Genomic DNA, 27,996 nt, shown 5'->3' with positions numbered 1-27,996 from the left:
AAATTAAATCTGACTTCAGTATATATATGGAAGTACATAAAATGCACAACAACCAACTCTCACCAAAATGGCGTTTATTATGCAGATTTCCCATTTGTAATTCGAAATGTGTGTCAAACATCAATCAGTCTACTTTATTGCATGAGGAATAAAAAAAAAGAAGAAATGGTCATTCACAACATATTTTGGGCAGAGTATTATATCTGATTATGTGCTTTAACAATAACTGTGAATAAAGGATAAAGTAAAATGGGAAAAAAAAAATGTACCAACACCAAAACCTACAGTAATAATTTAAAATTTGAAACTTCAGTCATTCCAAGACCAAAGTGTCCTTTAAAAGACACTCACCTCACCTTGAAACATTATACACAAACAGCAGAGCAATGAATCTATCTATGTTTTATACAATCTATGTCCAATGTAATTATCCTCATTTTTTTCTGAGGTTAATTCCTTACTTTCAGAAGCACACACAAAAGTGTAAAATATTACACTACAGCTATCAGTACGTGTCCACAGAAATGTTCATCTTTACTTCAGGAAATATACCAGACCATTGGATCGGTTCATGCAAGGAGCAAAAATCATAAAACGTACAGTATGTGGCAATAAAAATTAGCCTGACATTTTGAATTAATACAGGTGTACACTTTGCTTAAAAATCAAAGTCATTAGAACTGAAGCCCACCAAAGGTCTCTGAACATCCAAAATATCCCACTTAAAGTGATTATCTATGTCAAGTCAGGCAAGATGCAAGATCTTGGCACAAGTTTAAATTAAATATATACATAATTAAATCTGTACAGTACAAATTGACATACAATGTCCTTTGCAGAGTGCCCCTTCGCTCGCTCACTCTGATAAGCAAGTGTGCCTGCCACAGTTCTACCAGCAAAAATACAAGGCCTTACATTGGCTTCAACTACAACACTTTCAACAACAGTTGTACTTTTTCCACAGAGAAAGACGAGTGAAAAATATGATCCAAGCTTGTTTTAACTATTTCTGTCCTTTATCGCAGTTTAATGGGTTGCATTTCTCCTTCACACAGAGGTAACAATATAGGACCCACTCTCTGTTGCGTCTCCTTTAGAGTCTTTCTTTTTTACACTGCTGTTAACTGGAGTAGGTATCTGAGATGGTCGTGGCGTTGTACTGTCAGCACTGCTCTTTCTGGGGCTTGGTGTGTAATTAAAAGGACTAACCCTGGCAGCAACTGCACCACCTGGGGAGCTGTGTTTGCTGGAGTTGGTCGAGCTGAAAGGCGTACGCTCAGCAACTGCAATTTCATGACCCTCTGTGGCTATGTTTGGGTTGCTTAAAACTGGCTTGACATCTGTAACCTTTTTGTCAAGACTCTCACTACTCCGAACTAAGTTCAAGTTAGTTTCCGAACCAAGATGTCGTGGGGCAGCATTCTCATTTGCTGTTGGCTGCTTATGGTGCACTTCACTTAAGTCCCAATCGTTGGGAGGTACTTTTCCTGGCAAACTATCAATAACTGGAGGTGTGTTTCCTGTTGGTGACTTACTAGATCTAGGGTTATTAATAGGACAATCTTCAATCCTCACCCAGACATCTTCAGTTTTAGAAACTGCAGCGGTCATCTGATGCAAGGTGCCAACATGAACTGAATCGTTACTTGTATCGGACAAGTCGAGAGTCATTGAGGGGCCTGCTTCATTCTCTTTCATTTTCCTCCAAGTTCCTTTCCGTTCTAGTCCCCCTTCCTTGTTGTGTCCTGGTCGCTGAGGTGGATTAGCTGGTTGGCGTTCATCTTCACTTCTACCCTTTTCACTGGATTCAGATGAGGCAGAAAGTATGGAGGAGCTGCTTCCTGTTCGTTTCCAAGTCCCAACTCTTGGAAGAGAAGATGAATGTTTGCTGTGTTCTCTTTTCCAAGTTCCCGTTCTGTTAATTGGGAGTCTTGAGGGGCTCTCTGAATGGGATCGTGAGATGTCATGCCGTCTAAGCACCTTACCATCTCCATTTTCAGAGGAGTTCTGGCTTTGAGGGGACTTTCTCCATCCACTTCCTTGGTAAGGCAGAGAAAGAGACATGTCTGGTAAAGATGGGCTTGACACAGGTGTTTGTGACTGGCTAGGAGAAGGAGACAAGGATTCAAAAGAAGCAGATTCTTCTAATTTCCTTTTAAGCGTAGGACTAGGGGCCTCCTTAATAAAGGTAGACTGGCGAACAAGTCCAGGTTTCTCAGATCGGTCAGACTCGCTCCCACTTGACTTTGTGGATGACATTCGAGACAGCTCTGCCTTTTTTGAAGATCCTGTAGTTCCACACTGATTTAGACTTTTTGAGGCAGATTCACTCCTGGGAATACCACTCGTGCTTCTTGGCAACCCACTCTGCTTTGGATGAGTTTGTTGGCCCAACTGCCTGCCTGGAGAAGTGTAAGGTATTCGACTAGACCCTGATGGTTTGGATGCAGCACCAGGTGAAGCAGTACGAGGTATCTGGGAGAATTTATTAGGTGGAGTCAGACCATTCCTACCTGGTGAGACAGAGGTGCGACCAGGAGACTGCATGGGCCTTGTTAGGGATTGCTGAGGTGGTCTAGAAGGTGTGGAATCTCTGGATCCTGATCGAGAAGAGGCTTTACTTGACCCTCCTTGAGAGGAAGGTGGTTCTCTGGCTGGACTAGGGTCTGATTTTAATGGGGTCTTTATGGTTCTAGGAGAGTTTCCAGAATTTGGTCCCTGGGGTAGGGGTTTCATGAGTTGACCACGTGCAGGAGGCTTTTTTGGAATAGGGCTGGTGCTGGGAGAACTGCTTCTCACTCCAGGTACATGAGTCATAGTCCTTCCTCTAGAAACTATAGGAACTTGAGTTTGTCGCTGTTGAGAAGCCATGCACTCAAGACTGGGCCGTGGCTTTCCAGTGATGAGACTTTTATAAACTTTCTTACCGCCTTTTATGCCTTTGGCAGCTTCTTCATCTTTCTTCTTTGTCTCCAAAGTACTCTTTTCTCCAGGTTTCAATATTCTTGGGCCTTTGTTGTTTAGAGGCTTATTGTCATCTTGATTTGAAGGGATATGGAAAGGTGAACCAATGGACATACCAGACTTAAGAGAAAGGATAGAGTCTGAATCAGAGGACCCTTGCCTAGACAGACTAGCAGCAGCTTGGTGTAGACTACTAACAATTGAATTAGCACCCTCTTGGATGGCTTTCCAGTCAAATGACTCCGAGTCTGGTGATAAGGCTTGCTCTGAAATAGGACTGTGTGTATCTGTGAGATCCAGTATGAGGTCTGGTTCTTCTGCTAAAATGCCATCAGCCAAAACATTTTTATCCTCCTTAACTACCTGGTCATCACTCTTACTTCTTGGCAGTTGCTTCTTTTTCTTTGGCATTGCAGAACTGATACATTCTTGCAAAAGGTCGTCCTCAGAATCAATACTGAGAGAGCTAAGGGAACTATTCCGAGAGAAACACACTGGGGTATCTTCAACGTGAAAGGCTTTTGGTGCATAACCAGAGGCTTGGGGCCTGGGCATTTCCACCTGAGTTGTGACCTCTTTGTGGGAGCAATCTTTGTTATTGTTTTCCTGGTCAATGTCACTTAGTGAACTGAGTGAGGAGTTTCTTGAGAAGCATACTGGAGTGTCCTCAATTGAAAACTTTTGCTTTTCATCAGGCACCGTTGCTGTATTCTCTTTGGACCCTAGAGGAAAACTTGGCTTCTGAAGGGGCTTTGTTGGGGCAGTCTGAAAGACAATCACTCTGTTGGTGTTTCCAGTCTGCTCTACACTGCTCTTTAAGGTAGGATCTTTTCTTTGTTCTTTATCTTTCCGGAGCTCAGCCTTTTCTTTAGAAAGGTCAAGATCGTCATCCTCAAAGTCAAGTGAACTCAGTGAATCATTGCGGGAGAAGCAATAAGGAGTACCTTCAATTGGTGTGTAATGATGCGGAGAATCAAAGGTAAAACCTGGGCGTACCCTTTCCTCAGCATTTGCAGGCTTATCAGCAAAATCTCTGGGACCTGCTTTGGGCTCTACCTTTTTTGTTTCTATGTTTTTATCAGGAAATGATGCTGCTTCTGATAAGTTACTGGGAACATCTGGTCGTTTAAACATCTTTACTCTGTACTCACTACTTTGTGGCATGGGTTTCACAGGTGACGTTGGCTTCTTCTTTTCAAAATCATGTTGAACTAGATTGCCAGTGGCCGTAGGTGGATGCTGAGGTGGATCAGACATTTTTTGCACTCTAAAAGGCTTGTGTATTTTACCTTTTGGCATTGCGGAATTGATACACTCAGCAAGAATGTCATCACCTTCATTCTCAGCTGGTGCACCTTGTGCATCAGAAGATGCAACAATATCTTTTGTTTCTGCACTTTTACCCTCTGGGACGGTGTCTCGTCTCTGACTAAATACCTCTACATGAGCAGCTGGAATGTCAATAGTAGCCGGCTCATTTGGAGGTGAATCAATAGTAAGGTCACTAAGTGATGTTGCCGTGGAGAAGTTAATGGGCGTCCCTTCTACACAATATACCCGAGGCAGGTCTTCTCCATGAGTTAGTGCCACATGTTTCTGCTGTTGTCCTCTACTTTGTGAGGGAAGTAATTTATAAACAGGTAGTTGGCTTGGTTTACGGGCCACTGGTGGAGGTATTCTTGATGTGGTTGGGGGTGTTTGTTTCTTGGGTTTTCTTGATGACTTTCTGGGCATGGCTGAATGTATACAGGCTTCCAAAATTTCAATATCATCATCATCATCAGAGTCATCCAAAATGTCTTTCTCAGCTTCAGCACTTATTGGAGGTTTCTCTTGCAACTTGGACTCTTTATTCTCCTCTTTCTCAGGTTCTGTCTCATTTCCATGATCATCCTCATGAACTGGAGGCATTATCTTCAATTCAACATCCTTTGGAATAAATGGTTCATCCAGACTTAATGCACTAAGGCTGGAGGCACATGAAAATCCATCTGGTGTGCTCTCCATTGCAAAGTGTAAAAGTGTGTCATTATCTGGAAGGACTTGCACTTTTTGCACAGCAGCATTAACAGCTGCGTGCCTTGGGGCCATATCCCGTTTTTCAGTGTGGGGTGGTACAGTAACTTTCTGTTTTATAGATGTTGAACGTGGAGGTGGTGGAGGTGGTGTCTTGCTACGACTGGGAGGCATTGTTTGACCGGGGCTGTCAGGCAGATCACTAGGGCTAATTATTCCACTGACCATTCCACTACATGGTTCACTCTGGACAGAGCTTGCAATGGAGTGGCTTTCAAAACTCTCAAGAGAGCTGACAGAAGTGCACCTGCTGAACATGAGTGGGGTCTCTTGTACATAATGTTCTGGGGGACTTTTGGGGGTCTGGGCACCACTCTTGGATGGTGATTTAGCACCTGATGAAAATTCCACAGTCTTATGATGTCTGGAACCATCTCCATGGCCCACATGTGATCCCTGGTGCCGTGGGGGCTTTATTCTAACATAATGGCTAGATGACTGACTTTCTGTTGTCCGTTGACCTGGAACATTAGTGGCTTCTTTCTCAGAAGCAGGGAGAGTGGGGTAGTTACTTGCTGCATTGACATTTCGCTTACAGCTCTCCATTTCATCTTCTGAAGACAAGGATGATAGGGAGCTCCCCCTTGAGAAACAAATAGGTGTATCCTCCACACAGTAGGTCTGCAGCGTTTCTTGATTTATTGTAGGAGCCTTGCAGGTTGTTTTTTGAATAGCTCTGCCAGGTCCTGGCCGAGTTTGAGCTGAGGATGGGTGGAGTTGCTTTTGCCTACTCGGATTCTTAATAGATGAGACAGAAGATGAACCGTCCTGGTTTAACTGGTCCTTGACAGAACTCTGAGAAGATGTTTTTGAGTGACTGAATACACCCTTCTTAGAAGAAGCATCAGAATACTTCAAACTGTAATCTATAGGTTGTTCTACATGATGATCTTCATTGTATTTCATGCTGTAATTGGTAGGCTGATCATCAAGCTGCTCTTCTTCTGAATAGCGCTCACTGTAGTTGGTTGGTTTATCGTCACCAAAATCATCCACACTGCAAATTGTCTGACTAATTTTCTTAGTCATTCCGTGAGCAGGCCCACTACTACTCTGTTCATTAGATGCCCTTGTTCTGAACCCTCCAGACATGTCATGTTGAACAAATCTTGGCTGGTATTTTTTAAGTTTATCTTCACTTTCACCATTTCCCTCTGTGTATATTGGGTATCCTGGACTTTGGGACCTAGGTGGTTTCTGATCAGAGCGTTTCATTTCATCCTCTAGGATCTTGGGCCTTGCCCACCTCTCATTCTGGCTTGGGCTTTGACGACCAGAGTTAAGCTGCTCATCTGAATATTTCAAACTGTAGTTAATTGGTGTGTCCAGATCTCCATCTTCATCCTCCATATGATTTGCATTGTGTATCTTATGGGCTAGATCAGCTGGATATTTCCTATACACACAGCACTTGCTTTCATCATCCTCAGAGTAGGAATCCACTGACGGCTTCATCTGACCTCTTTTGCCATAACCATCAGTACTGTTCACGCTATTGAGGCTGTCATTGGATGCTCTGTACTCCAGTTTGGGCATTGGGCATGGTCTGCATGATGGGTCTGGTTTGTTGTAGCTGTAAATGTTCTGGTGACCGTGAACTCCAGTCTGCCGTCTCATCATGTCATCTTGCACCATGTGAGGGTCCGGGATAGAGCCTGCAGTCCTGTCCTCCAGGCCTAAGTGCATACCTTGTACCTCCTCCATTACCATTGCTATTTGCGCTGCAGTAGTTGGAATCTGCATTCCCATTCTTTTACCAGAGTCAGGATCTGGGTGGAAACCCCTTCGTTCTCTATCTAAGCTCTTGTCCCTCTCAGCTCTAACATTGTCTGCATTTCCCCTGTTCTCCCGTGAAGATGGGCTGGAGAGCACCGGTGTGTTCATGTAAGGGGACCGAACTCCAACACCGCTAGTGTTATAACCATCTGACCTGCAGACCCCATCATAATCACCATAGACATTGTGCTTGTGTCGAGGTTTTGCCCTGTGAGAAGCCTTGGGACTCAAATTGTCTATGTTATCAAATGTTTCAGAAAGATGTTGGGCGTCCAGTTCCTCAATTAGTGCTTTCTGTTTTCTTACATGTAGTGAAGGAAGGCTCGACCCAGGGGACATTATGTTGGCATCTTTGTATTTGGCAGGCCGATTAGCCATAAGGTTCCTCAGGGCTGCAGCGCTACCCATAGCAATCATTTTGTGTTTGGAGTGAATCAGATTCTTTAGCATGCTAACTGCTCCCATGTCCCACAGTGCCTCTTGGTCCTTTGCATTTCGAGCTGAAAGATTCCAGAGAGTTCCACAAGCATTGCTCACTATGGTCAAACTGTGAGACTTAAGGTGCTGAAGAAGTGTCTGCAGACAGCTGTTCTCCCTCAGGATTTGCCTAGGGAAACATCATAAAGAAGCATACTTGAGCAATTCCGGTAATAAAATTGCGATAACAGCAACCATTTGCCTGTAACGGCAGCAGCAACATAAGACAACTGCACCTGTGCTCCTCGTTTGTGGCTATAAGACTTGATACATTCCTCAATATGCCTCCACCACTTTCGATGATGGCAAGGTTGTTGGTCTGGCTTCTGTAGGTTAGAGTGCTGACTAAAAAGGCTAATGCCCCAGCAACAGAACAGATATCGGCCTTGTTTTCAGTACAGTGAGCTGATAGGTTCCAGAGGGCACTCAGGACGCTTTTTAGTGTGGATTCCTGAAAGAAAGAAATTACTCATAAATAAAGTAATTTATATTATATAATACAACAATGAAGTCTGCCCTGCTACCAAGTCAGTTTGATCATGATGTAAAGGGCCCTTACCTTCTGCACCTCAAGGGCACACTCCATTAAGGCCCTAACGCTGCCAACCTCACGCAGAGTCTTTTTACTATTCACGTCTGCACGCCATGACAGATTTCTCAAGACGCTGGCAATTACCTGAGCGGAAACAGCATTATTTCATCCACCTTCACACGTGTTTGACCAATGAGACATGTGATTCTAAAAATCACCCTGTGATTCTAAAAATAAAAGTGTACCTGCTGCAAGTCCTCACTCTCTGACTTCAGCTGAGCCACCATAGCCCTCATACAGCCCTTCATAGAGCAAAGAGTGGCCTGAAAAAAAATTCAGCAGTATGTTTAAACTGCTGACTGACTTGATACATTGACCGGTTCAATTCATAAACGTGCAAAAGAGGTGCCTGACTACCTTGTTGGCTACATCCCCAAATGTGAGGTTAGTGAGGGCCATGCCAGCATATCGTCTTAGTGTAACACTGTAGTGGTCACTGGTAAGACCATAAATCTCACAGTCCACCTGTAACAGCTCTCCTATAGCCTGCAGTCCCCCTACACACAAAGTCAACCATTCTCTTAAAAACATCACAAACGCTAACTGCAAATCAAGTTACCGTACGAATATGGGCTGAGTAAAAGGCAACAGTGAGTGAATTTTACCAAGTTCGTTCATAGCATGTCTGTGCTCCTCATCAAAGGACAGCTTCATAAGGACACAAACCGCTGGGCAGATCTGATGCTCCACAGGGGAAGGCACTAGAATTATAGAAAACATTATTAATAATAATAAAAATGGCACTCAGCTGTAATATCAGTCAAGATTAATGTGACATCTTTTAATGTTTGTTCATTTAGTTTTTGGATGTACTACATTTTTTCGAAATGATCTCATCCTTCTCAAAGTGGGGACAAAGATAAAGTGGGGACAATCCACACACTAAACTAAAACGAAACGTGCACCTTATCAATACGACCGTGCGTTCCAGATTGGTTATACGGATGGATTACACAGCATTAAAGTAATTACTAGGGTTTTTATCCTGGTCCACGCCTTGCTCGTGGCTTTCCTGCCACTCCCAGCAGGTCTCGCAGTACGCTCTGATCTGCTCCAGCAGGTGAAGCACCCGTATCTCGCGTCGGCCGCGCTTGTCGTCCGGCTGCGAGTGGATGATGTTGTGCAGGGCGGCGCTGGCCCGGGCCCGGGCCTCCTTGCTGCCTCGCGAGTTGCCCAGTAGCACGGAGTCCTTGTCGTTGCCGTGCAGGAGCTGGATGAGCAGCGGCAGGCAGCCGGACTGGCGCATGGCGATGCAGCTGTCCTGCGAGCTGGACATGGCCAGGAGGGTGCGGGACATGTCGTCCTTGTCGTGCGTCCCCAGCATGGACAGCAGGGAGTACACCATTTCCACCTGGTTGAGGGAGGAGAGCGGGAGACGTCAGTTTTCACAGGTACGCTGCCAGGACTCTACTAATTCAGTTCTCCCCCATTAATAGTTCTCAATTCTACTATGAAACCTCAATTCTAAATGAAACCTGAAATTTCTCCATCCCATTTGATTTATATTTGTACCATTCAGAATAAAAGAATATCCACCATCAGATGTAGTGGATTTTTTTAGGCCTCTCTACATTAGACCTATACTGGCAGTAAAGGGAGAGAAGAGTTTCATGTCTGCTGCTTTACCTTGGTACCCAGATGACTGGTTAGTCTACGTGGGACCGAATAGCTCCCCCCACTACTCATTTCGCTGGCTGTGTCGTGATCCGCACGAGAGCTTGTTGCCTAGGAGACATAAAAAAAGCGTGTTATCATAAAGTTTGAAGTTCTATTATTATATATTATATTAGTTTGAAGTTTTATTATAAAGTTTGAAGTTCTTACTCTCAGGGGAGAAAAAAACCTGGTAAAGTGCATGCTAGCATGGTGCTAGTTTGATTCCCAAGGAGCACATGTCCCATCATACTGATAAACATGCCTAGATAAAAGCGACTGCCAAACACCGTTAATGTAAACCAATCCTTAACCTCAGGGCTACTATAGCGTCATAAGGATTTGTTCCATGGAGACATCTAAGCACTACTGTGAGGTGGTCTGGCCCAGAGTGAATACTGAATGCTGTTCATACACCTGAAGATGATTTCAGGAAGTTAGTGCACTGTAGTTAAAGAAAACATTTAGTGAAGTACTGAAGGTTTCCAGAGAAACTGGATATTTTTGACAGAGGAGCATCAATAGGCTGTGTGTATGGAAAGTGTTTCTATGGAAAAAGAATTCTCTTTCTTAAACACACGCACAGGCATATGTATCTACATATGTAAGTGTAAAATAACTTGATTTTTGCACCTAATCCGGTGATTGAGACTGGCACCATCTGTCCGCAAAATACCATTGAACCCCATGGCAGTAAGCCAGGAAAACAGTTCACAATTCACCTAGGGCCCTGTGCTGGAGATCTGAAAGCCCCCCTGGCTGTGTACGGCCACAAACATTTCCATCGCATTTGCATTCAGATCATGAACACTGAGGGCACACTGAGGCTCCTGGCATGAACCTAACAGGCTTCTTAAAAAGGCCGCTTACTTGGAGAATGCAAAAATGTTCGTTTCCGTTGCCAAAATGACACTAAACCGTAACGGATGTCCCTCAGTGGGGAGTGAATGGAAAATTGCGAGACTGTTTGTCTTACCTGAGAGCAAGCTCCACTCCCAGTGCCCGTGTCTCCTGAAGCCTGAGCCTCTTCAGCTTGGGCTCCGAGGTCGTGCTTGGCCTGAGAAAGAGAGGACGAATCGCAATGTTACGGAGTGGACAGTAACGAGGCCAAGACGAGGCGGACAGGAGCGTGCGGACGGAGAGTCGACGGGATGGAGATGGAGAGGGCAGCCTAGCCGTATGAGAGAGTAGAGAGAGAAGCAGCGGACGCAGGGGTGATGCGCAGCAACAAAAGAGACGGGACAGGTCGTGTGTTATAAGATAAAGCGGTCATTGAGGACTGAATCACTGAGTGCTTGTTAGAGAGAGTGTGAGCTAAAGGGTGTGTGTGTGAGAGAGAGAGAGAGAGAGAGAGAGAGAGAGAGAGAGAGAGAGAGAGAGAGAGAGAGAGAGAGAGAGAGAGAGAGAGAGAGAGAGAGACTAATTCAGTAGTTGCTAGGCTGGGGCAGCTGCAGGAGCATCCTGACCTACATAAACTGCTCTTTCAGCCTGCTGGATTAAGAGTAACAGAGGGGGTGGGAAATCGAAGGCGTCCAATAGGATTCAACCTGTCAGACAATAATGTCACAGTACACCAGCACTTGTAAACTGCACAAACGTGGCACACCGAGGAACCTACACATACATTAACATGCAAACCACATTGGTGTACTTGGACATACATGCAAGCGACATGCTTAACACAGCCTAATCTTTATTAATCACCATGTACGCACACACCCAATACAGTAATTTGTGTATAATCAATGATGCGCCCTGAAACCAAGCGTCATGGTCCCTGACGTCTAGATCTGGAAGCTAAGTCACGCTCACCAATATTCACATTCAGGCATTAAGATAATCTACTTTTAGTAAAACAAGCCCAACTAAAATTCAATGGTGACAATAAAAAAAAGTTTGTATCCCCTCCTGTAATCACAGGACACAGTTAAAGACAATGAAGAAATAATACTGGTTTATAGCTATAACAAGATTTGAATAGCGGAACAAGTGGATTAGAACTGGAACAAGAACTGAGGGCCTTTAGTCCTCTAAGGGACATTAATCTCCTTTAATATCCCTGAGAGCCCGAAATGGCTCAATAATACAATTACAGCTTCTGGAATCTTTCAAATCATCCAATAAAAACTACAACCTAGAATCTCAGAGTTATGATTTTAATATTTTAATACGCCCCTTGTAGTGAACACTAGGTCAAGGCATAGGCACAACCATAAAGTCTTATGAATGTCAGGGAAATCATTCTGAGTGACTCGGGGGCTGATCATGGATCTGTTCTCCGACTGCTTAAATGTGCTGATCCTGTCTAGATCCTGATCGCTGGGGGATCTGTAACCTACCTCAGCCTCCGCCGACTGGGAGTGCAAGTGCTGCCGGATCCTCAGCATGTCTTTCTCGATCTGCTGGATCCGCGCCACCCGCGCCTGAGAACAAAACGAGACGGGAGTGAGAAGTGGACGAGGCTGTCTACGGAGAGCTCTTGGGAGCGGAGGTCGGGTGTCCCCGGGCGGGAATGGCGTGGGACTCACCTGGGCCCTCTTCTCCATGTCCTGGCACGTGCCCAGCTGTTCCTCCATGGCTGCACGGATCTGCCTCGCCTCGTACTCCAGCTGTCTGCGTGTCATGTCTGTTTGCAGGGAGAACTGCACCCCACCCACAAAAAAAAAAAAAAAAACTCTTTACATTTCAGCATCATGCAACAAGTTCAGATTGTACGTTCCATCACATCACTTTTCTTGAGTGGATCCTACTTCAAACTCACACTCTCAGTCAGGGGCAGGCTGTCGATACGTTTGGTGAGGTTCTGTAACTGGGCGTAGTACCAATCTTTTTCCTTCTCTTCTTTCTCAAGCTCTGCCATTAACAAAGATCTGAAGAGATAAAAAATAAATAAATAACATAATAAATTCTGATATGCAATCTTGACGGTATTACACAAGACTGTAATAGATCATTTCTCTGCTTGTCAGAAATAAGTGATACTCTATGTCAGCCTAGCACCAGCAGTAAACACACCGCCCACAATCCTTTTTAAATGCAAGTGTGCCCTCGCAGGAAAATATTGGAGCTGTATAGAAGCAGCGGCCGGGTCCACCCGTGCAGCCTCACCTCTCCTTCTCCAGCTCCTCCAGGTATCCGCCGCTGTCCCGGCCCCCGTTGCCCACCCCGCGCCTGGGGAAGGAACTCATTGGGCTGGGGCTGGGGCTGGGGCTGGTGTCGGCGGAGCGGCCAGAGCTGGAGCCCTGCCCAGAGGCCTTCGCCCTCAGCTTCACTCCCGGGAAACCGCTGGGGTCCAGGCTCATCTCTGGATGATTGAAGAGAGTTACAATGAAGACACCCGGTAAAATGAATAGCTAGGCCTCTAGCTACTGGATAAAAATATAGTGGGTAAAAATCTAGGTGACGGTTGTTTTTTTTTTTGCATGTGTATGCAGTACAATGTAATAACTTTACCAAAATACTTTATAAAAAAGGGATTTTTTTTGCCCCTTGGGAGCCCACAGGTTGTCCACATTTTTATTCTGTTCCAGCTACAAAGTCACCTCTGCCAGGTAATCAAGGTGCAGGATGCAGATTACTTCACTCAGGTGTGTAAGGATGTGGAAATACAGGTCTAACTCAAAACAGTACACATGATGAAAGAATCCAGAACAAGCTGAATTCCAGTCATCTGATAAAGTTTATGGTGCATAGATTTACCTGAATATTAGAATGCGACGCTGTGACAAAGCAAATCCCAAAATCAATGTCATACCTTTAAGTCTCTCCAAAAAGTCGATCTGCCCTTGTGAATCTTTTGAGTCTTCTTCAATACTTCCTTGGAGCTGCTTCAGCACTTCCTGCAGCAGAAAAGCAAACATGTATTTTTTCCTCTCCTCTGATATGCCAAACACAGAACCTCCATCTGAATCCTCAGATCCAAGAGATCAAGCAAACTACCAGAGTAAAAGGCAGCAAACGTCTGATTCTTTCTCCTTGTGGGTTACGGTGGCTGCACTGAACAGGGAGGTAAAGAAAACGTCCAGCGGGACGCTTTGATGTCAACGACATGGCCGTGAGGAACACCAATCTGCTTTGAAGTCACACGGTTGTGCTTTTGCTAATCCCTCATGGTTATGATTACATTTCAGATGTGTCTCTGGGTGTGAGCTAGGGGGTGCTGATCGCCTTGTTAAAAAAACATTATCTTCAGCATGTTGTTAAAACGGAGCTTCCCGTCTCCACGGGCATCAGTGTTGGGTATTAAGGGCATCGAAGCTGTGACCCTGAGTTACTCCAGACTCTGCAGTATTTGGCAAACAGGCGATTGTGACACAAGACTTGAAGGACTATGCCAAAGAGTCCAAATTTTTATAGGAGATTAACCTATGCTTGAACAAGGAGGTTAACCTATACTACTGAAAGATCTGGAAAGAAATTCCATTTTGATCACTTTTAATTTTCATCAGAGATGTGCGAGGTGCATATGGCTCTATTCAAACAAAATAAAGGCAACCGCAAACAAAGCACCAGGTACAATCAGGTTTAGAGAAGGACTTCAGAAACTTTTAACTTCTCGGCATCGAACTCATCTACTCAACTGCCACAAAATACCAGTGCTTATTACCAAAATACCAACCAGTTACTAACAGAGTCACCCTCCTCTCTACTTACCACAAGTACCTCTTTGCATCCTCACAGTCACACCAAAAAGTATCCATAAACATTCGCCATGTCAGAACGCAAAAATCCAATAAACGAACGCTAGCGACAACCCTCCGTCCAGAGGACCGAGTCCGTCCACCTAATCAAGGAAGTAAGTGGCAGAAAAGGCCCCCAGCAGAGCGACCGCCCCTCACGAAGCAGCCGCTTCCTCTCGTCCCGTCGTCACAGCTGCTTCCCAATCGGAGCATTCAGCAGCTCCGCCGGGAAGACCAGGGGTGGCATGTCGGCTGCCCTCTGACCCCTGTGGCCATGCGCCGTCAGACGTGTTTGAAAGCCCAGAAAGAAAGGTCGGCCCAGCTCGCCCGCCTTCACTCGGACGCCGAACAGAAACGGGACAGCGGCGAGAGGCGGTGCACTTCCTCGAAAGGGAGTGACGACTCTGAGCAAGCTCTGGAAACAACAGCTTCATTATTGGTTGGGGGCGTCATATGATGAAGGAGCTCTTCCCTGGCCCTGAGTCAGAGCGCTAGACGGAACAGGCCACTGATAACAATGCTGGTTTTGGCTTAGCGGACTTGTTATAAGCGGACTTGTTTGGCTAAAATAATAGTTTAAAATAAACTGATAAAACCCAGGGAACCGTTATTATATTATTTTATTGTATTATATTATTGAGTCCCTTTAAATCCACATTAGGGTAAATTCAGTCTGATGCTCAGGCTTCGTGAGTATAATTTGGTTTTCGTTTGCACAGTTCAATGTCATAGACGGTGTTGGCTTACGGTGTTCCAGAAGGGACAGCAGATGCCCTTGAAAGTCTTTGTATCGGATGCACTCATGCATGGAGGCCCCACATGCACCCGCACAACCCCACACACACCTACTTTAAAATGACATCCTATCCTCTCACTAATGGAAATCAATGTGCAGCGGTAGCCATCTGTGAGAAAAGGAGCTACAGATTTGGGGGACATCAGACTGTTCTACTCTGAGGATTTTCCTCACCATGAAGTCGGTCAACAGAGTCACAAGGCACGGCGTCATGATGGCGGCAGCGTTTGTGAGCAGGGGGTGATTGATAAAGTGGCGGTCTAAGGAAGGCCCATTTCTGTGCGGCCATGCCGATAAAAGAGCTCACACATACAGGATATGATTAGGATTAAATGGGGTGCTGGAAAGCAAAGAAGCACATTTACAGAACAAAACCAACTCTCCACCTAGGAACCTTCAGACTATGTTTAAGGTATGAAAAGAACTGCAAGATATGCTATGTTCAAAAGATTTTTACGATTCCCATAGGATTTGCTTTGAATCTGAAACTAGAAACCTTTTTTTACTTTAATGAACACATTGTAATGAATCTTTTGGGGGGGGTGTGTGCAGGGGACACACAACAAAATCCCCCTACTTACGCAACCACAAAACAGAGTCCCTTAGAGAATAATTGCACTTTAGACAAACCTATTTTGGTGCAATGTCCAAGTTGGCTTCAAATCAGTGTCTCTGCTAATGAAGGCACTGGCTACTCCTGTTTAAGTGGTGAGATCAGAACAGCTCTGAGTCATGTAAGTGGCGAGGCTCGTGGTGTGACAGTGTTCACAGCCGAGCATGGGACCTTGGAAACGGGATTCTTCCAAAGCACGTGGCTGTGCGGGAACCACACTCACCACGCTCGAAAACACCGAGCCGACACAGCCGTTGGCGAGACCAGTTCCAGCCTCCACGGGACTCTCGGGAGTGATGGTGGTGTTGCAGTCAAAGCTGGCCCAGACAGATGGGAGTAAATGGGTGGAATTTTTGACAGCAACACTTCTTGCCTGACACGAAAAATTTAAGAGGCTTGTGGCCACTGGAGAACTAAAGTTGTCCAGCGCAAAGGAAGCGAGCCGACAGAGGCGAGACATTCACGCACATGTTTGTCTCCAGCAGCCGTGGGGAAGAGGAAATGGCCACGGGACGGAAAGGAGCTGCATTCATCGGGGAAACAAAGCCAGGAAGGGAGCGTCTCCAAAATACCCCTAAAGGAGGGGTGCACACGGCCCCTTACAGGGGGAGGCCGCGGTGTGAAGAGGACAGGTCTAGGATGTCAGGCATGCGGTGATGCCCCTGACAGCCATGAAAAACAGCGATACAGGGATGTTCTGACGAAAAACAAGCGATCAGATTTGATTAACTCGTCGTTAACCTTTGCCTAAAGGAAATCGCTGACCACAAAACGGAAAAACAAAGGTCAATAGTACAGTAGACAGAATACAGACTGTGCACATTCCTCCATTCTCTTATAAGAGATTACACCTCGCTGAAAATACTGAATATCAAAGGAAGAGCATTCCGGTTACAGCCATGGTCAAAAAGAGAAAATACTTCTTAATGAATACTTATTTCACTAAAGTTTCATTAATTCTACACCTTTCTAATTAGGTTCTGGTTCTGAAAATGAACAAGTAAAAGGCTAATGTTGTGAAATCTTTAAAAGTTGGAGGAAGGCAACCCACTATCCACATTCTTAACATCCATCAGAGCTAAAACTGTATTTGGCCAAAGTAGCACTTGATTAGTGCTGCAGAGGCTGTGATTACTCCTAGGGTTGACATAACCACTGGCACTGGGGACAGCTGAATGTGCCCACATGGAGAGTTCACTCACATCAGGTCTCCTAAATGTGGGATCTCTTACATAACTTAAGCATGAACAGTGATTTAACTCAGAACCTAGACAGATAAAAGCAGATCTTATCCCTCTCTCTCTCCCTCTCTCTCTCTCTCTCTCCCTCCCTCTCCATTAGCAAGCAAGAGATGATGGCATCTTGCTGAAAGGGATGAGCGCAGGCTGCAGTGCCTGTTCTTTGCAACAGAAAAGCATCTGGTCGACAGTGCTGACTGCACTAAAAAGTCCTCTCAGTCACGATAACAGAATTACGGTTAGACATTGCAAAAAACTGTCTGCAAGGAGAATGAAGAGACGGACATGAGAATGGCAAAAGGGGTGCAAACCGATTTGGAGCGCAATCTACATACAACAGCTAGCATGGCGACATACAACATCTAACATACAACATAGAGCGAACACACAAACACGCAACAACTTGCTGCAAATTTTTTTTACATTCTATGAGTTCCCCAGCATACATTAGATCACATCTCTCATTTTTAGTACATAATACTATCATGACTGACTTTGGTTAAACAACAGGCAGAGATGTAGGGATATACCCAATCAAAAATGCTCCATATCCCCTTAAGAGTCCAACTGCGAATGAACATGTAGCACGCAAATCTGCTTCCGCCTCAAAGATTCCCCCCTAGCAACACCAAACACACCTACATTAAATTGTGCCAATACCTTTTTTATGCAGGCATTCTCAAACATGGCAATGCACAGATTGAGACTCTGCAGTGTGCTCTTTTCAAGTCACCTGGTCAAATACCAGCAGAGCATGTAACCGTTCAAACTTGCATTCGAAAACTACCTCATAAACGTCACACTGGATAATCTGAGGTGATTTAGTTTTGTGCAACCGGGAGATCTGAAAAGTTTTTTGAGAAAGAAAAGTGAATGTCTGTTCGCATTCAGTTCTTGCTCTCGCACCCCCTCGAGTCCCGGCTGAAGGCTGCCAGGTCAAATCAAAAGGACCCGCCTCCCACCTAGCAGGCCGGCCCCAAGGCATCAAAAGACCCCAAGAGCCGCACAGAGCCCTCGGTTCCGGGCTTTTAGCAAGAAAGAAGGGACATTCAGATGGATCAAGGGGGACACTTTGCCACGGAAGGCTGGACGGAGAAATGCGTACAGTAATCAAAAGCACTTTGACGACTAGGTGCACAAGAACTGGGATGAGAGAGACATGAAATAAAAGGACTCTTTGGGATAGCAGCGGTTTGAGGAAATTCTGAGTGACGGGGTCATTTTAAACGGAGACAAAGCAACAGCTTTGTCTTTTCTTAATGTCAATCGCCATTTTATTTAGACCCATTGCTCTAATATTCATTGCCTATGTGATGTATATAGAATTCAGAAATAATAAAGTCAGTATTGACACAAGCCTCAAGATACTCTGGAGACAGCTGAGACTACTCGCATGGTCTACATGTCTTGAAGGCATTGTTGAGCTTGAATGTACATCTGAATATGAAATGGCCAAATATTTAACTGCAGTCAAAAATATACAAAACATGGTGAATACACAAAAGAGGTGAATACAGATCATGAAAAATAAACAGCAAACACCTGACCAGCATGGCTCCTTCATTTTTGGAAAAAAAATTTGTAACTGCAGTGAAATGGCTGCCTTCCACCTGATTCAATTTTGTCTGCTATGCTGTTTGTGAATTTAAAAAATGTTGTGGTTTGTTTTTTGCTATACGTGTGGAAATGTACCTTCATATTAGAGGCCTCAGTCTCCAGTTTGTTGAGGTGGTTGGAGTTGTCCTCAAGCTCTTGTCTCAGGTTGGAGTTCTCCATCTTCAAGGCCTCCACTTGCTTCAGCAGCTGGTCATAAGATGCTGCAGCCATCTTGGACTACCTCTTGACCTGCAAGTAGAGACAAGATTCCCGTTGGAAAGATGCCCGTTGGAATTAATCCTGAACATTATAATTAGTGAACTCGTGGGCCTGTGTGCACCATTTCCTGATACTAAAAGAGAAAGGGTACATAGCTGGAAAAATATCACATAAGACAAGGGAGAAACAAGGCGGATGAATAAAAGACTCAGACCACTGAACTCTGCTTTCAAAGTTCTGGGATCAAATTTTAGCCGTTAGTTTTACTTCCAATTTCAATTCTGTGAACATAAACTGTAGCACAAATCAGCACCTCGGTGACGTGCATGTCTCCTATACGTTTCCTCAGAGCCTAAATTTAGGCTACGAGCCCTAAACAATAAGCGCCTCTCTGCAAAATCAGATCCACTGGAGTCACGAGGAGAACTGGTACCACGCAAAGCGGGGCAAAGCAGGCGAGAGTAGCAACGCAGCGTGGCTTCCGTCGAGGGAGGCACTCGGGGCATCTTTGCAGCGAGGGGAGGTGGTGAGGTGGAGGAAAAGGAATATGTGCATCACTCTGTTGCCACAATGTTGACAAACACGGCTCAGTGGCTGGCTTAACGTTACGGGGAGTTTAACGGAATCACCGCATCATTACGAAAATGTCGCTGTGTGAGCTCCAGGGCAGAAACAAATATGCCTGGAAAACATCCCTGGAGGATGTTTGGTGAGTAGAGAAATTAGTGATTAAAGCATATGAATTACTCTACGACAGGTTACATCACCACTACGATATGAACCGACAAACAGCTTAATTCACGGAATTCCAGTCAGTCTACTCCGGTGTGCAATAAGGAAGTCATCAATGGATCTGCTGGATGCCTAATCAATATAACCCTATCAATCCTGTACACAACACGTGACATGAGTGAGTGATGACCGATTTGCATCCATTTTAAAAGCACACAATATCCACTTATCTGTGGTGTGAATCCCAGATGAGGTGAGGCTACACTACACAACACAGATGACTGCAAACAGCATCTGAGTCCTGTCACAACTCAACAATGTTGCATTTCTATGAATAATATAAAATGAGGATTATGAGGAAAGTGTGGCAAACGCATAATAAGATCACATCTATCCTGATTTAAGTGATGCACCTTCCCTCCAACAACCAAAACTGGTGTTTAATGTATGAGAGGGAACCAGTGACCCTAAGGGAGATCGAGGGCTGGAATTTCGGTTACAAACCTACACACACTTGCTTTGACTCATCGTCATCGTCATCGTGGCTATTCTTCCCCATCATACATCATCCTGACGTGCTTTCATTTTTACGTTAGCTACATCATGACATGCAAATTCGTTATAGTATCAAAGGGAATAAATAATTTAACCCAAGAACAATAACAGATGTTTATACATATGTATGCACAAAGTATGAATATAGGAGATGGTGTATGTATGCGGTGTAAATAGGTGTCGGGTTACGTTGGCAGCGCCTTCGTGTTTTGCTATGTGTGGTATGTACTTCACCACCAGAATGCAAGCTGTTTGTGTATGGCCAACTCTGCCTTTATTAGAGGTCTAATAACCAGTGCATCAGCCCTGACTGGCATGCTGTGAATTTCTGTGAATTCCAGTACTAGCTAATTAACTTAATCAGGCTCCTGTGCTTCAGAAACAAATCAACGGAGGATATAACAGGGTTTGGGCATCGTGACAAAGTCCAGGCAACCAGGCCTGGCTGTGTACACCGTACGAGGTAAACCTGAGCAAATAGTCTACCATCAACCAAGGTGACCGGTTCAAATGACCAGCATTTATACATCTCATGATATCCAAAATCTTAGGAAGACACGTCTTGGTGTTTGACCCAATAGTTTCCCCCCTAATTTGGCCTGTGATCTGCCCACAAAGACGAGGTCTTTACAATAGATTTAATGCACGACGGTCACTGGACTAAACTGCTCCTCCAAATCTAGACTGTATTACAAAAGAATAGTTAAATCACATACCTAATAAAATAGGAGTTGGCCCCATAAAACAAGCCCCAGTCTCCTCCTACTATGGTAATCATACCAGCAGTTTTCCCTATATTGTTGTCCATATGATACTGCAAAAGAAGGCAGTGCCTTACAAATGGCTGAGAGCAGAGGGATCACAGGCAGCAGCCGCCAACTGCCACAGAAATCTGCTGACACACATCTGCTGACACATATTCAGTGAAGGAAACTTAAATGCAGCACAGAAGCACAAAACGCATTTTTAAATATATGCATCCTAAAGGACCAAGTTCAGACGACACCGATTAGTCCAGCGTGAATTCCTGTTATAATCCCTTTAAGAGTCGCACCATTTCGGAGTGTTTCGTTACAGAACACACCATCGTGGAAACAAGTCTGGGGATGAGAGGAATATTTACAGGAAGCAGCAAGGAGGGGAGGCGGCCTCTCTATGATAACCAAAGCAACTAAAATGGTCGACACTGTGACAAAAGGTTTACGCGAGGAAGGGGAGTGAGCAGCCTCTAAAGGGGGGGGGGGGAATGACACCAAGAAAAAGGCTTTGCGGTTCCTCATGAATATTTCAATAGGTTCACCCTGTTTGTGCAATTAATGTGATGTGCAGCTAATGCAAAAATAAATAAATAAATAACAACTCCACACCCCCTAGTTTGATGACCTTAACTGTATGCATTTTGACAGAATACCTTTGCATTTGTGGTGGCCACTCAGGGGTGCAGAGCGTGCATGCATGTGCATATGAGCAGTAATACCGAAGAAACACAGGTACCACCCACCCCACCACCGCAAGCCTGTCTCAAAAAAAAAAAAAAAAAACCTGCAGTCAGCTGCAGAAACGCAATCGCCCTGCCCCACGCCCCATAAACACCCTTCTGACACCCCCTCACTCTCAGTGCACACCCCCAGCTCCGTTCTCATCACTATACATCTTGCCCTGGCGACAAGATCGTTGAGGAGTGGATTGCAGGCGGATGCTGAGAATGCCGTTGCCGCCACGACACACCTGCTTTGTTTAAAGCATCCCCGGTAGTCTGAGGAACACCGTCTCCCTGCCACCATCTTAGCTGTGAAACCTTCCGTTTCATCTTCAGTGCAAAGCCAAGTGCTTCGTCCCTATCCTAGTTTGGCTATGCTGTGCAAGACGTACATAGATCGCTGTTCCCCTCCCCATCACAAAGCCCTTGTATTCTCTCAATAATGGAGCAAGGAGACCATCGGCGCACATCCCCCACACCCTCCCAGTCTGTCCCTCAACCACCATCAAAACAAAAGGCTTAGAGGAGCCGCCTCGCTAGTCACGCAAACACGCTAATGTCACTCCCCCAGGAGGTGCTCCTAGTCCCTGCAGAAAAGGGGAGCAGCATGTGCGTTTGCCATCTCCTGTGCGAGAGTGGAAAAAAGGAGGAAACCTACCCCATTTCGATGCCAGTGACAGCCTCCATCCCATCTCCCCTTCAACTGTGTCATTTACATGGGAGCATCCAGGCAGCCCGGTCACATGGGTGCAGCGCGAGCCAATCACAAGACGCGGCTGTCAAGGCCAGTGTTGCAGTGGCCGATGCTGGCTGGCTTGCATCCAGGCTGACGTGCAGCTGTTTTCCCTGAATTAAAGCGCTGATGGGGGGGTGGAGCAGACCGGGGCACCACACCGGGGGGAGGGAGGGGTGACGCATCATAATGGCTTAAAGTCACAATTCTGATCAATAATGTCAGTTCACGTTCAAATTACAGACAGAATTAATATTGAATGCATTGTTATAGTAGCTATCAAATTAAATAAGCAAGAAAGATGAGCAAATTTCATCTTTCACCTAACCCCATTTCCAGATTGTCTTTTCATCTGAATATTAGAAAAGCTTTACTACACTCCCACACATTTACTACGCACCCACACCAAGGGTTAGGTTCACTATAGGCTATAGTAAAAGGTTCACATTCACTATAGCAGGGGTACTCAACTGGCAGACCGCGGTCCGGATCCGGACCCGAACGCAGTCCTGTCTGGACCCAATCTCATTCCTGATTAACTGGATACGGACCAAAAAAAAAATGGAGCATTTATTTCAGGGCTATTGAAAAAACACTCCATCACGAGTGTTACGTTTGCCACATTTAGTTGAGTACCCCTGCACTATAGGTTATAATAAAAGGCCCATAGAATTATTACTTGAATTAAAATGTGAATTTCTGTATTGCAGATAAAAATATTTACAATATTTCACGTCTATATTTATCTCTCATCATGACTTCCATTCCATGACATCTAGCACATTAGTGTTTTTTCAAAGCATGGGATGGGTTATAACAGGTGCTCACCAATGAACACTGCTGTGTGATGTTCTCAAAGTGTCTACTTAAGCAGCTGAGAGTTCCTGCATGTTTCCAATGTTTTAGCAGGGAACCCTCAGGTATATGTTTGATTCCAAGGTCATGAATTTGTAAATTATGTGTAATAATAATAACAATACATTCATCACAAAGTAATATGCCTCAAAAGTACACAAATCTGATATCAAAACAAAAATAAACTACAAAGTAGAATGACCAAGCAATAGACAGTAGACTATAGAATTGCATCTATATCTGATCACCTTTAAACCATTATTACCAAGACAGAAGTCAAAGTTATAAACATTACACGGACTGAAACACACTCATTTGAGTCAAACAGTGACTCCCATTTTAATCATCAAATTTTTACTAGAAAGCTTAGTTAATACGTTTATTCTGATGTATGCCAGTCAGGACAATGTGGACTGTGATCTTAGATGACTCATTAAAGTCAGGCCAAGTCTCTTTCAGAGATCTCAATTACAACTAATACGAGACGTCCTGCAAAATAGAGCAGCTTTAGCAGCTACGTCGAGAAACTCACCTCGTTCAGACAATTTATCACCACACCCAAAGCAAAGACAAATCTAGCAAGATTTTTCAGAGCACACAAATCCTTTAGCATTTTATAAATACTTTTAAAAGCATTTTTGTAAAGGGCTCATCTCACTCCAAGACTGCAAAGTCAATATTAGAAAATAATAATATTAATCATTGTCCAAAAAAACTTTCTATACAACACTGTCCCTGCATGGGGTCACACTTTCCATCTTGAATATCGTGTTCTGATAAATATACAAAAACAATAAGTAATTTATGGTGCAATCCTCTTTTCAATGAAAGTCAAGTCTCATCTTAAAAACTGTTGAGTGTTTCTGATACTGTTTGCAGTATCATTGCCATTCAGTGAGCACTGGCACTGATGATACTGATTAGCAAATATGCCTAACTTAAGGTTTGTTTACCTGTGAGCACCAGTTACTATTGTGTGTAAACAAAATGACTTGGTTTGTTAAAATAACAGAGAGAACCATCTGACATATTTTGGAACAAATAGGGATTCGTTTCTACATTTGTTTCTGAATGCTTTAATACAAATCACACAAATCACAATTGCTATTCGGTCGCATATGGGGGACAGGGCCAGACCAATCATAGTGCAACAGTGAATGATGTAAATAACAATACTGCTGTGCCTTATAAACCTGTACTAGCTCAACACCCATTTCCATGGGTCAATGCCATGTTGAGAAATATCTGTCAATCACATTACATCCTATCAGCAGTGTTCAGGCCCAGTGATGAACAGGGTACAGTATTAGATATCTTGTAGTTATGGCTTACATGGATGGAAAAATAACCTGTCTGACTCAAAAGTAAAAGCCTGAGACCTATATATTTCTTAGATGGAGATTTGAATTAGAGTCAATTTAAGACACCAAACTAAAGTTTGCCATGAGTTCAAACTGAGGCTTCTTGACTCTTGACATAGTGAACTATTATAGTGTGATTTTGTAGAGTTTCCATATCCACGGAGAAAAAAAAGCCAGGTGTGGGCAAGTTGGAACCAGGTAAGCCTTCCAATAAATCCCAGTGGTAATAACTACATACGTACTGGGAGAAAACCTGCGGTAAGAAAGATGACATGAAGAATTCCATTAATCACAGGGACTTAAATCTGTTTAATGCAGCCCTGCTTTAATGAGTGAAAGGCATAGCCGAGAGTCAAACTGCTCTGAAAACACACTGAAAACTCTTTTCCAGTTTACTGGGAGTGTCTGTCTCAAACCAGCCTACAGCTCCAGTCTGCACTGTTAACATCATTGAACCCTAGAGGCCTTTAGTATTATCGTGCATCACTGATACTGTAGCAGAATTTTCAATGCAGAATTAGAGCCCTAAGAATTGCTGTCCCTGAAAAAGTCCTTGTCAGCATTAGGTTGAATCACATTCAATGGCCTGGACATTTTTTTTACTGGGTAAGTGAATAGAAGGCCTGGAAGGAGGAGGATGTACTCTGTTTTTTCCTTTTCATGTAAATGAGTTCTGAGTCTGTGAAAGACTTGAAAATGAACACTGGCATGGGCCCTTGTTAGACAGGCCACTCTCACGGATGCACTCACTAGGAATGTCCCACACATTATTCCCTGTGTGGGAAAATGTTCTATGGGAAGTGATGTACAATTAAAGGCTGAATAAGCCCCCCCTCATCCCCCCACCACGTTTTCCTCATCTAAACTGGTAACATTTTGAACACTTGCTTAATGTTACCAAGGATCCTCAGACATATGGATTAATCAATTAAACAATATTTTTCACTAACCCAATTTACTTAATTGGCATGTAGCTAACTGGCCTCAAATATTACAGGTGCTCCATCAGAGTTTATTTTGTAATACGAGTGCACGTACATCCTAGGGTATACGAGTACAAGAATGTCTTCAAAGTATTTGGATTCTTAGAAAAATAATATAAAGTGTTATCTCCCTGTTAAAAGTTGACCACCTCTGGTTTAATTAAATCCAGCGTTCAGTAGCAATCAACCGCAAACGACGATGGCACACAAGTTAATCTTCAGCAAAACAGTTAAGCTAGCGATAGCTAGCTAGCTAAAGATGTTTCATTCAACGCTGTGAACTTTACTGACGATGACTTACCTCAAACTCAATGACTTTACCCATCGAGGATTATTGTTAGAAACATCAAGACTCAATTATTGAACGTCGTTCGTCTTTTTCTCTCTTGCATAGTTAGCTATCCTAGCTAGCTACACATAGTACTGCACATTAAAAACAAAGACGGGGTAGCTAGCCAATTTTAACGGCAGCAAAAATAAATAAATCATTTTCCCCTCGTACCGAGTCACTGACTATCGTAGACCGTATCGTATATCTAGATACGGTTATACACCTTCTCATTTGTATTTTCTGAAACACCAAAGTAGCATTAAACAAAGTAGTAAGAGACCTTGTAGTTAAGTGCACCACGGACCCACAGCCGCTGGCTGTTGACTAAAGTAAACTACAGTTATACTAAAAGTCCTTAGACTATATTTAACTGGCTGTGCTAGCTGGCGGTGTTTTTGACGAACTTTTCTAGGACGGCGACGGGAGGCTTCACGGTCATTTGCTTTCGTGAGAAAACCAAACGGGCATCTCGCCAGGAACGGGGGTACAAATAGTTGCCCGATATAGCTGCGCTGGACGGAGATGGAGCTTCTGCTGCACCACCGCGCTGCTTGTACTCCAGCCAGCACACACAACAAGCGAATAACTTCGCAAAAAAAATAGTTACGACCTGATCCTGCGTTCAGAAGACCACACTTGTCTAAAACGCGAATCTAAACGTATATATTTAAACCCGATTGGAGAGCTAGACTTATGAACGAAGTCTGATAGATGAGTTTTAAAGACTCGTTTCACGACTGCTTGTCTTTGCTAGCTGGGCTACCAAGGTAAATTCTTCTTACCTGCACCAACATTCGTCCACTTCGCCAAGTTGTGCGACTCTTATCGCCCTGTGCAGAAATGACCCAGTAAAAACATCATCCTCACTCAAACAAAGCACCTCGCTCTGTTCAGTTACAAAGTCTCTTCTCCGCGTCTCGGACAAAACTTTTTCTTTTGTGTCTGAATGTTCTCTGGTAACAAGCGTTTACCCCTGACTATCACGCCATATTGTGAATCGTCAGTACACTCATACGCATGCGCACTGAGCTGTCGCTGCTAAGGGACTTCACATTGTTTTTTCATAGCAGAGTCGGCGCGAGAAATAAATATAATAAATAAATACAATAAAATAAGGCTACTGCATATATGTGTTAAGCTATAGTCTGGGGTGCAATGCTTTCTCGTCCGGAATAACATGCAATTACTTAGTGATATTAGCTAGTAAACGAGTTAACTGTCTATTTCAAAAGGTCAATATTTTAGTCAGGGCAAATAACCTAATTATAAATTCATATAAACGCATTTATAGAGCTATGTGCTTATAAATAAAATATAATGGCTGACATTCTGTCTGTAGGTCCATGGAAGCACAAGCGTGCGTCTTTCGTTTTATTCCGACAGATGGCAGGAAAGTTGTGCTTTTCGAATCACTTGTCGCGTCCTAATAGTAAGTGGAGTAACGAGGGCGGAGTCACGTATGTGGGGACAGTGTAGCTCCCTGGCAACGGACCGGCGGAGAAGTGGATTCAAGGCACCTACGTTTTCAGGACTGGACGGAACATTTATAGGGACGCATGTTGGCACGCAGATAATGGTTTCGGATGAACACGAACAAGAAGGGAACAGACAAAAAACGCGGCTGAAGGGTGAGGAATTACTTTTGCCACTTAAGATCAGCAATTCACCTGACAACCGAACGTACCATCATCAGTATTTACAAGGAACTGTGTTACTTGGTCTTTGGGTGTTCCCAACAAAGGAAAATGCCGATGCCCATTTCGGTGATGCTAAATTTGAATAGTTTTGGCATAACGGATAAATAAAATAAAAAAACACTCCTCTTGGTCCAGTATGCAACAAAGGAGTCCACCGAACAAAGTGACCGGGTGGCCCGCGTATGGTGTCTCTTCTTACTACTAAGAGGAATTCTCGTGATAAATCCCAACCTTATGTAGACCAGTACGAAAACATTTACGGAATCTGTAGCCAGCACTGTCACCGTCCTGAGCAACATGAGTTGTTTCTGTTCGGTCCAAGAGGAGTTCTACTGCGAGGTGCTGCTTCTGGACGAGACGAAGCTCACCTTAACGACCCAGCAGCAGGGCATTAAGGTGAGCGATGGTGACTTACGGAAACAATTATGAGGATTTTGCGTCCTCCAAATCTGTTACTCACTGTCTCCCTCTCTTCTCCTTTGTCCATATGGTTCTTCTAATACATGTACACATCCAGGAGAATTCCAACAGTTCCACCCCGTTTCCAGACATCAGCGCTCACACTACTGAGTGCTATAACTGTTGTGCCA

General features: G+C 44.2%; 2 protein-coding genes across 7 annotated transcripts in view; one reads left to right on the top strand and one right to left on the bottom strand.

Moving 5' to 3' along the window:
• Positions 1-57: 57 nt before the first annotated feature.
• On the bottom strand, positions 58-27,886 carry apc (APC regulator of WNT signaling pathway). 5 transcript variants are annotated; one of them, XM_077020611.1, is made up of 17 exons: positions 26,492-26,717; positions 22,105-22,305; positions 18,557-18,709; positions 13,293-13,377; positions 12,647-12,842; positions 12,300-12,408; positions 12,067-12,180; positions 11,878-11,961; positions 10,515-10,595; positions 9,512-9,610; positions 8,858-9,236; positions 8,491-8,586; positions 8,243-8,382; positions 8,071-8,148; positions 7,853-7,969; positions 7,530-7,744; positions 58-7,423 (listed from the first exon to the last, which is right to left on the bottom strand). In XM_077020611.1, exons 3-17 carry the CDS (start codon positions 18,689-18,691, stop codon positions 1,048-1,050), a joined length of 8,304 nt encoding a protein of 2,767 aa, XP_076876726.1. In that variant the 5' UTR covers positions 18,692-18,709; positions 22,105-22,305; positions 26,492-26,717; the 3' UTR covers positions 58-1,047. The 5 variants fall into 5 exon arrangements, with proteins under 5 accessions (XP_076876726.1, XP_076876728.1, XP_076876725.1 ...); XM_077020613.1 differs by lacking the exons at positions 22,105-22,305; positions 26,492-26,717 and adding an exon at positions 27,867-27,886; XM_077020610.1 differs by lacking the exon at positions 22,105-22,305.
• epb41l4a (erythrocyte membrane protein band 4.1 like 4A) overlaps positions 27,084-27,996 on the top strand; it is a 36,257-nt gene continuing 35,344 nt past the window's right edge. The window contains exons 1-2 of one of the 2 annotated variants that reach the window (XM_077020615.1): positions 27,084-27,337; positions 27,542-27,802. In XM_077020615.1, the coding sequence (XP_076876730.1) occupies positions 27,704-27,802 (99 nt within the window). In that variant the 5' untranslated portion in view covers positions 27,084-27,337; positions 27,542-27,703. The remainder of the gene's footprint in view (positions 27,338-27,541; positions 27,803-27,996) is intronic. The other variant, XM_077020616.1, reaches the window with a different exon arrangement.

The sequence above is a fragment of the Brachyhypopomus gauderio genome, chromosome 10 (assembly GCF_052324685.1).
Source record: "Brachyhypopomus gauderio isolate BG-103 chromosome 10, BGAUD_0.2, whole genome shotgun sequence".
NCBI lineage: Eukaryota > Metazoa > Chordata > Actinopteri > Gymnotiformes > Hypopomidae > Brachyhypopomus > Brachyhypopomus gauderio.
This window is presented reverse-complemented; position numbering and strand designations above follow the sequence as displayed.

Excerpts from the sequence above, each read along its gene's own strand:
- apc (XM_077020613.1), bottom strand. The coding sequence starts at position 18,691 with ATGGCTGCAGCATCTTATGACCAGCTGCTGAAGCAAGTGGAGGCCTTG. Across the intron at positions 12,409-12,646 it reads GAGGAGCTGGAGAAGGAGAG|ATCTTTGTTAATGGCAGAGC; the intron begins GTGAGGCTGCAC and ends TTATCTCTTCAG. Across the intron at positions 7,745-7,852 it reads GTGCCCTTGAGGTGCAGAAG|GAATCCACACTAAAAAGCGT; the intron begins GTAAGGGCCCTT and ends TCTTTCTTTCAG.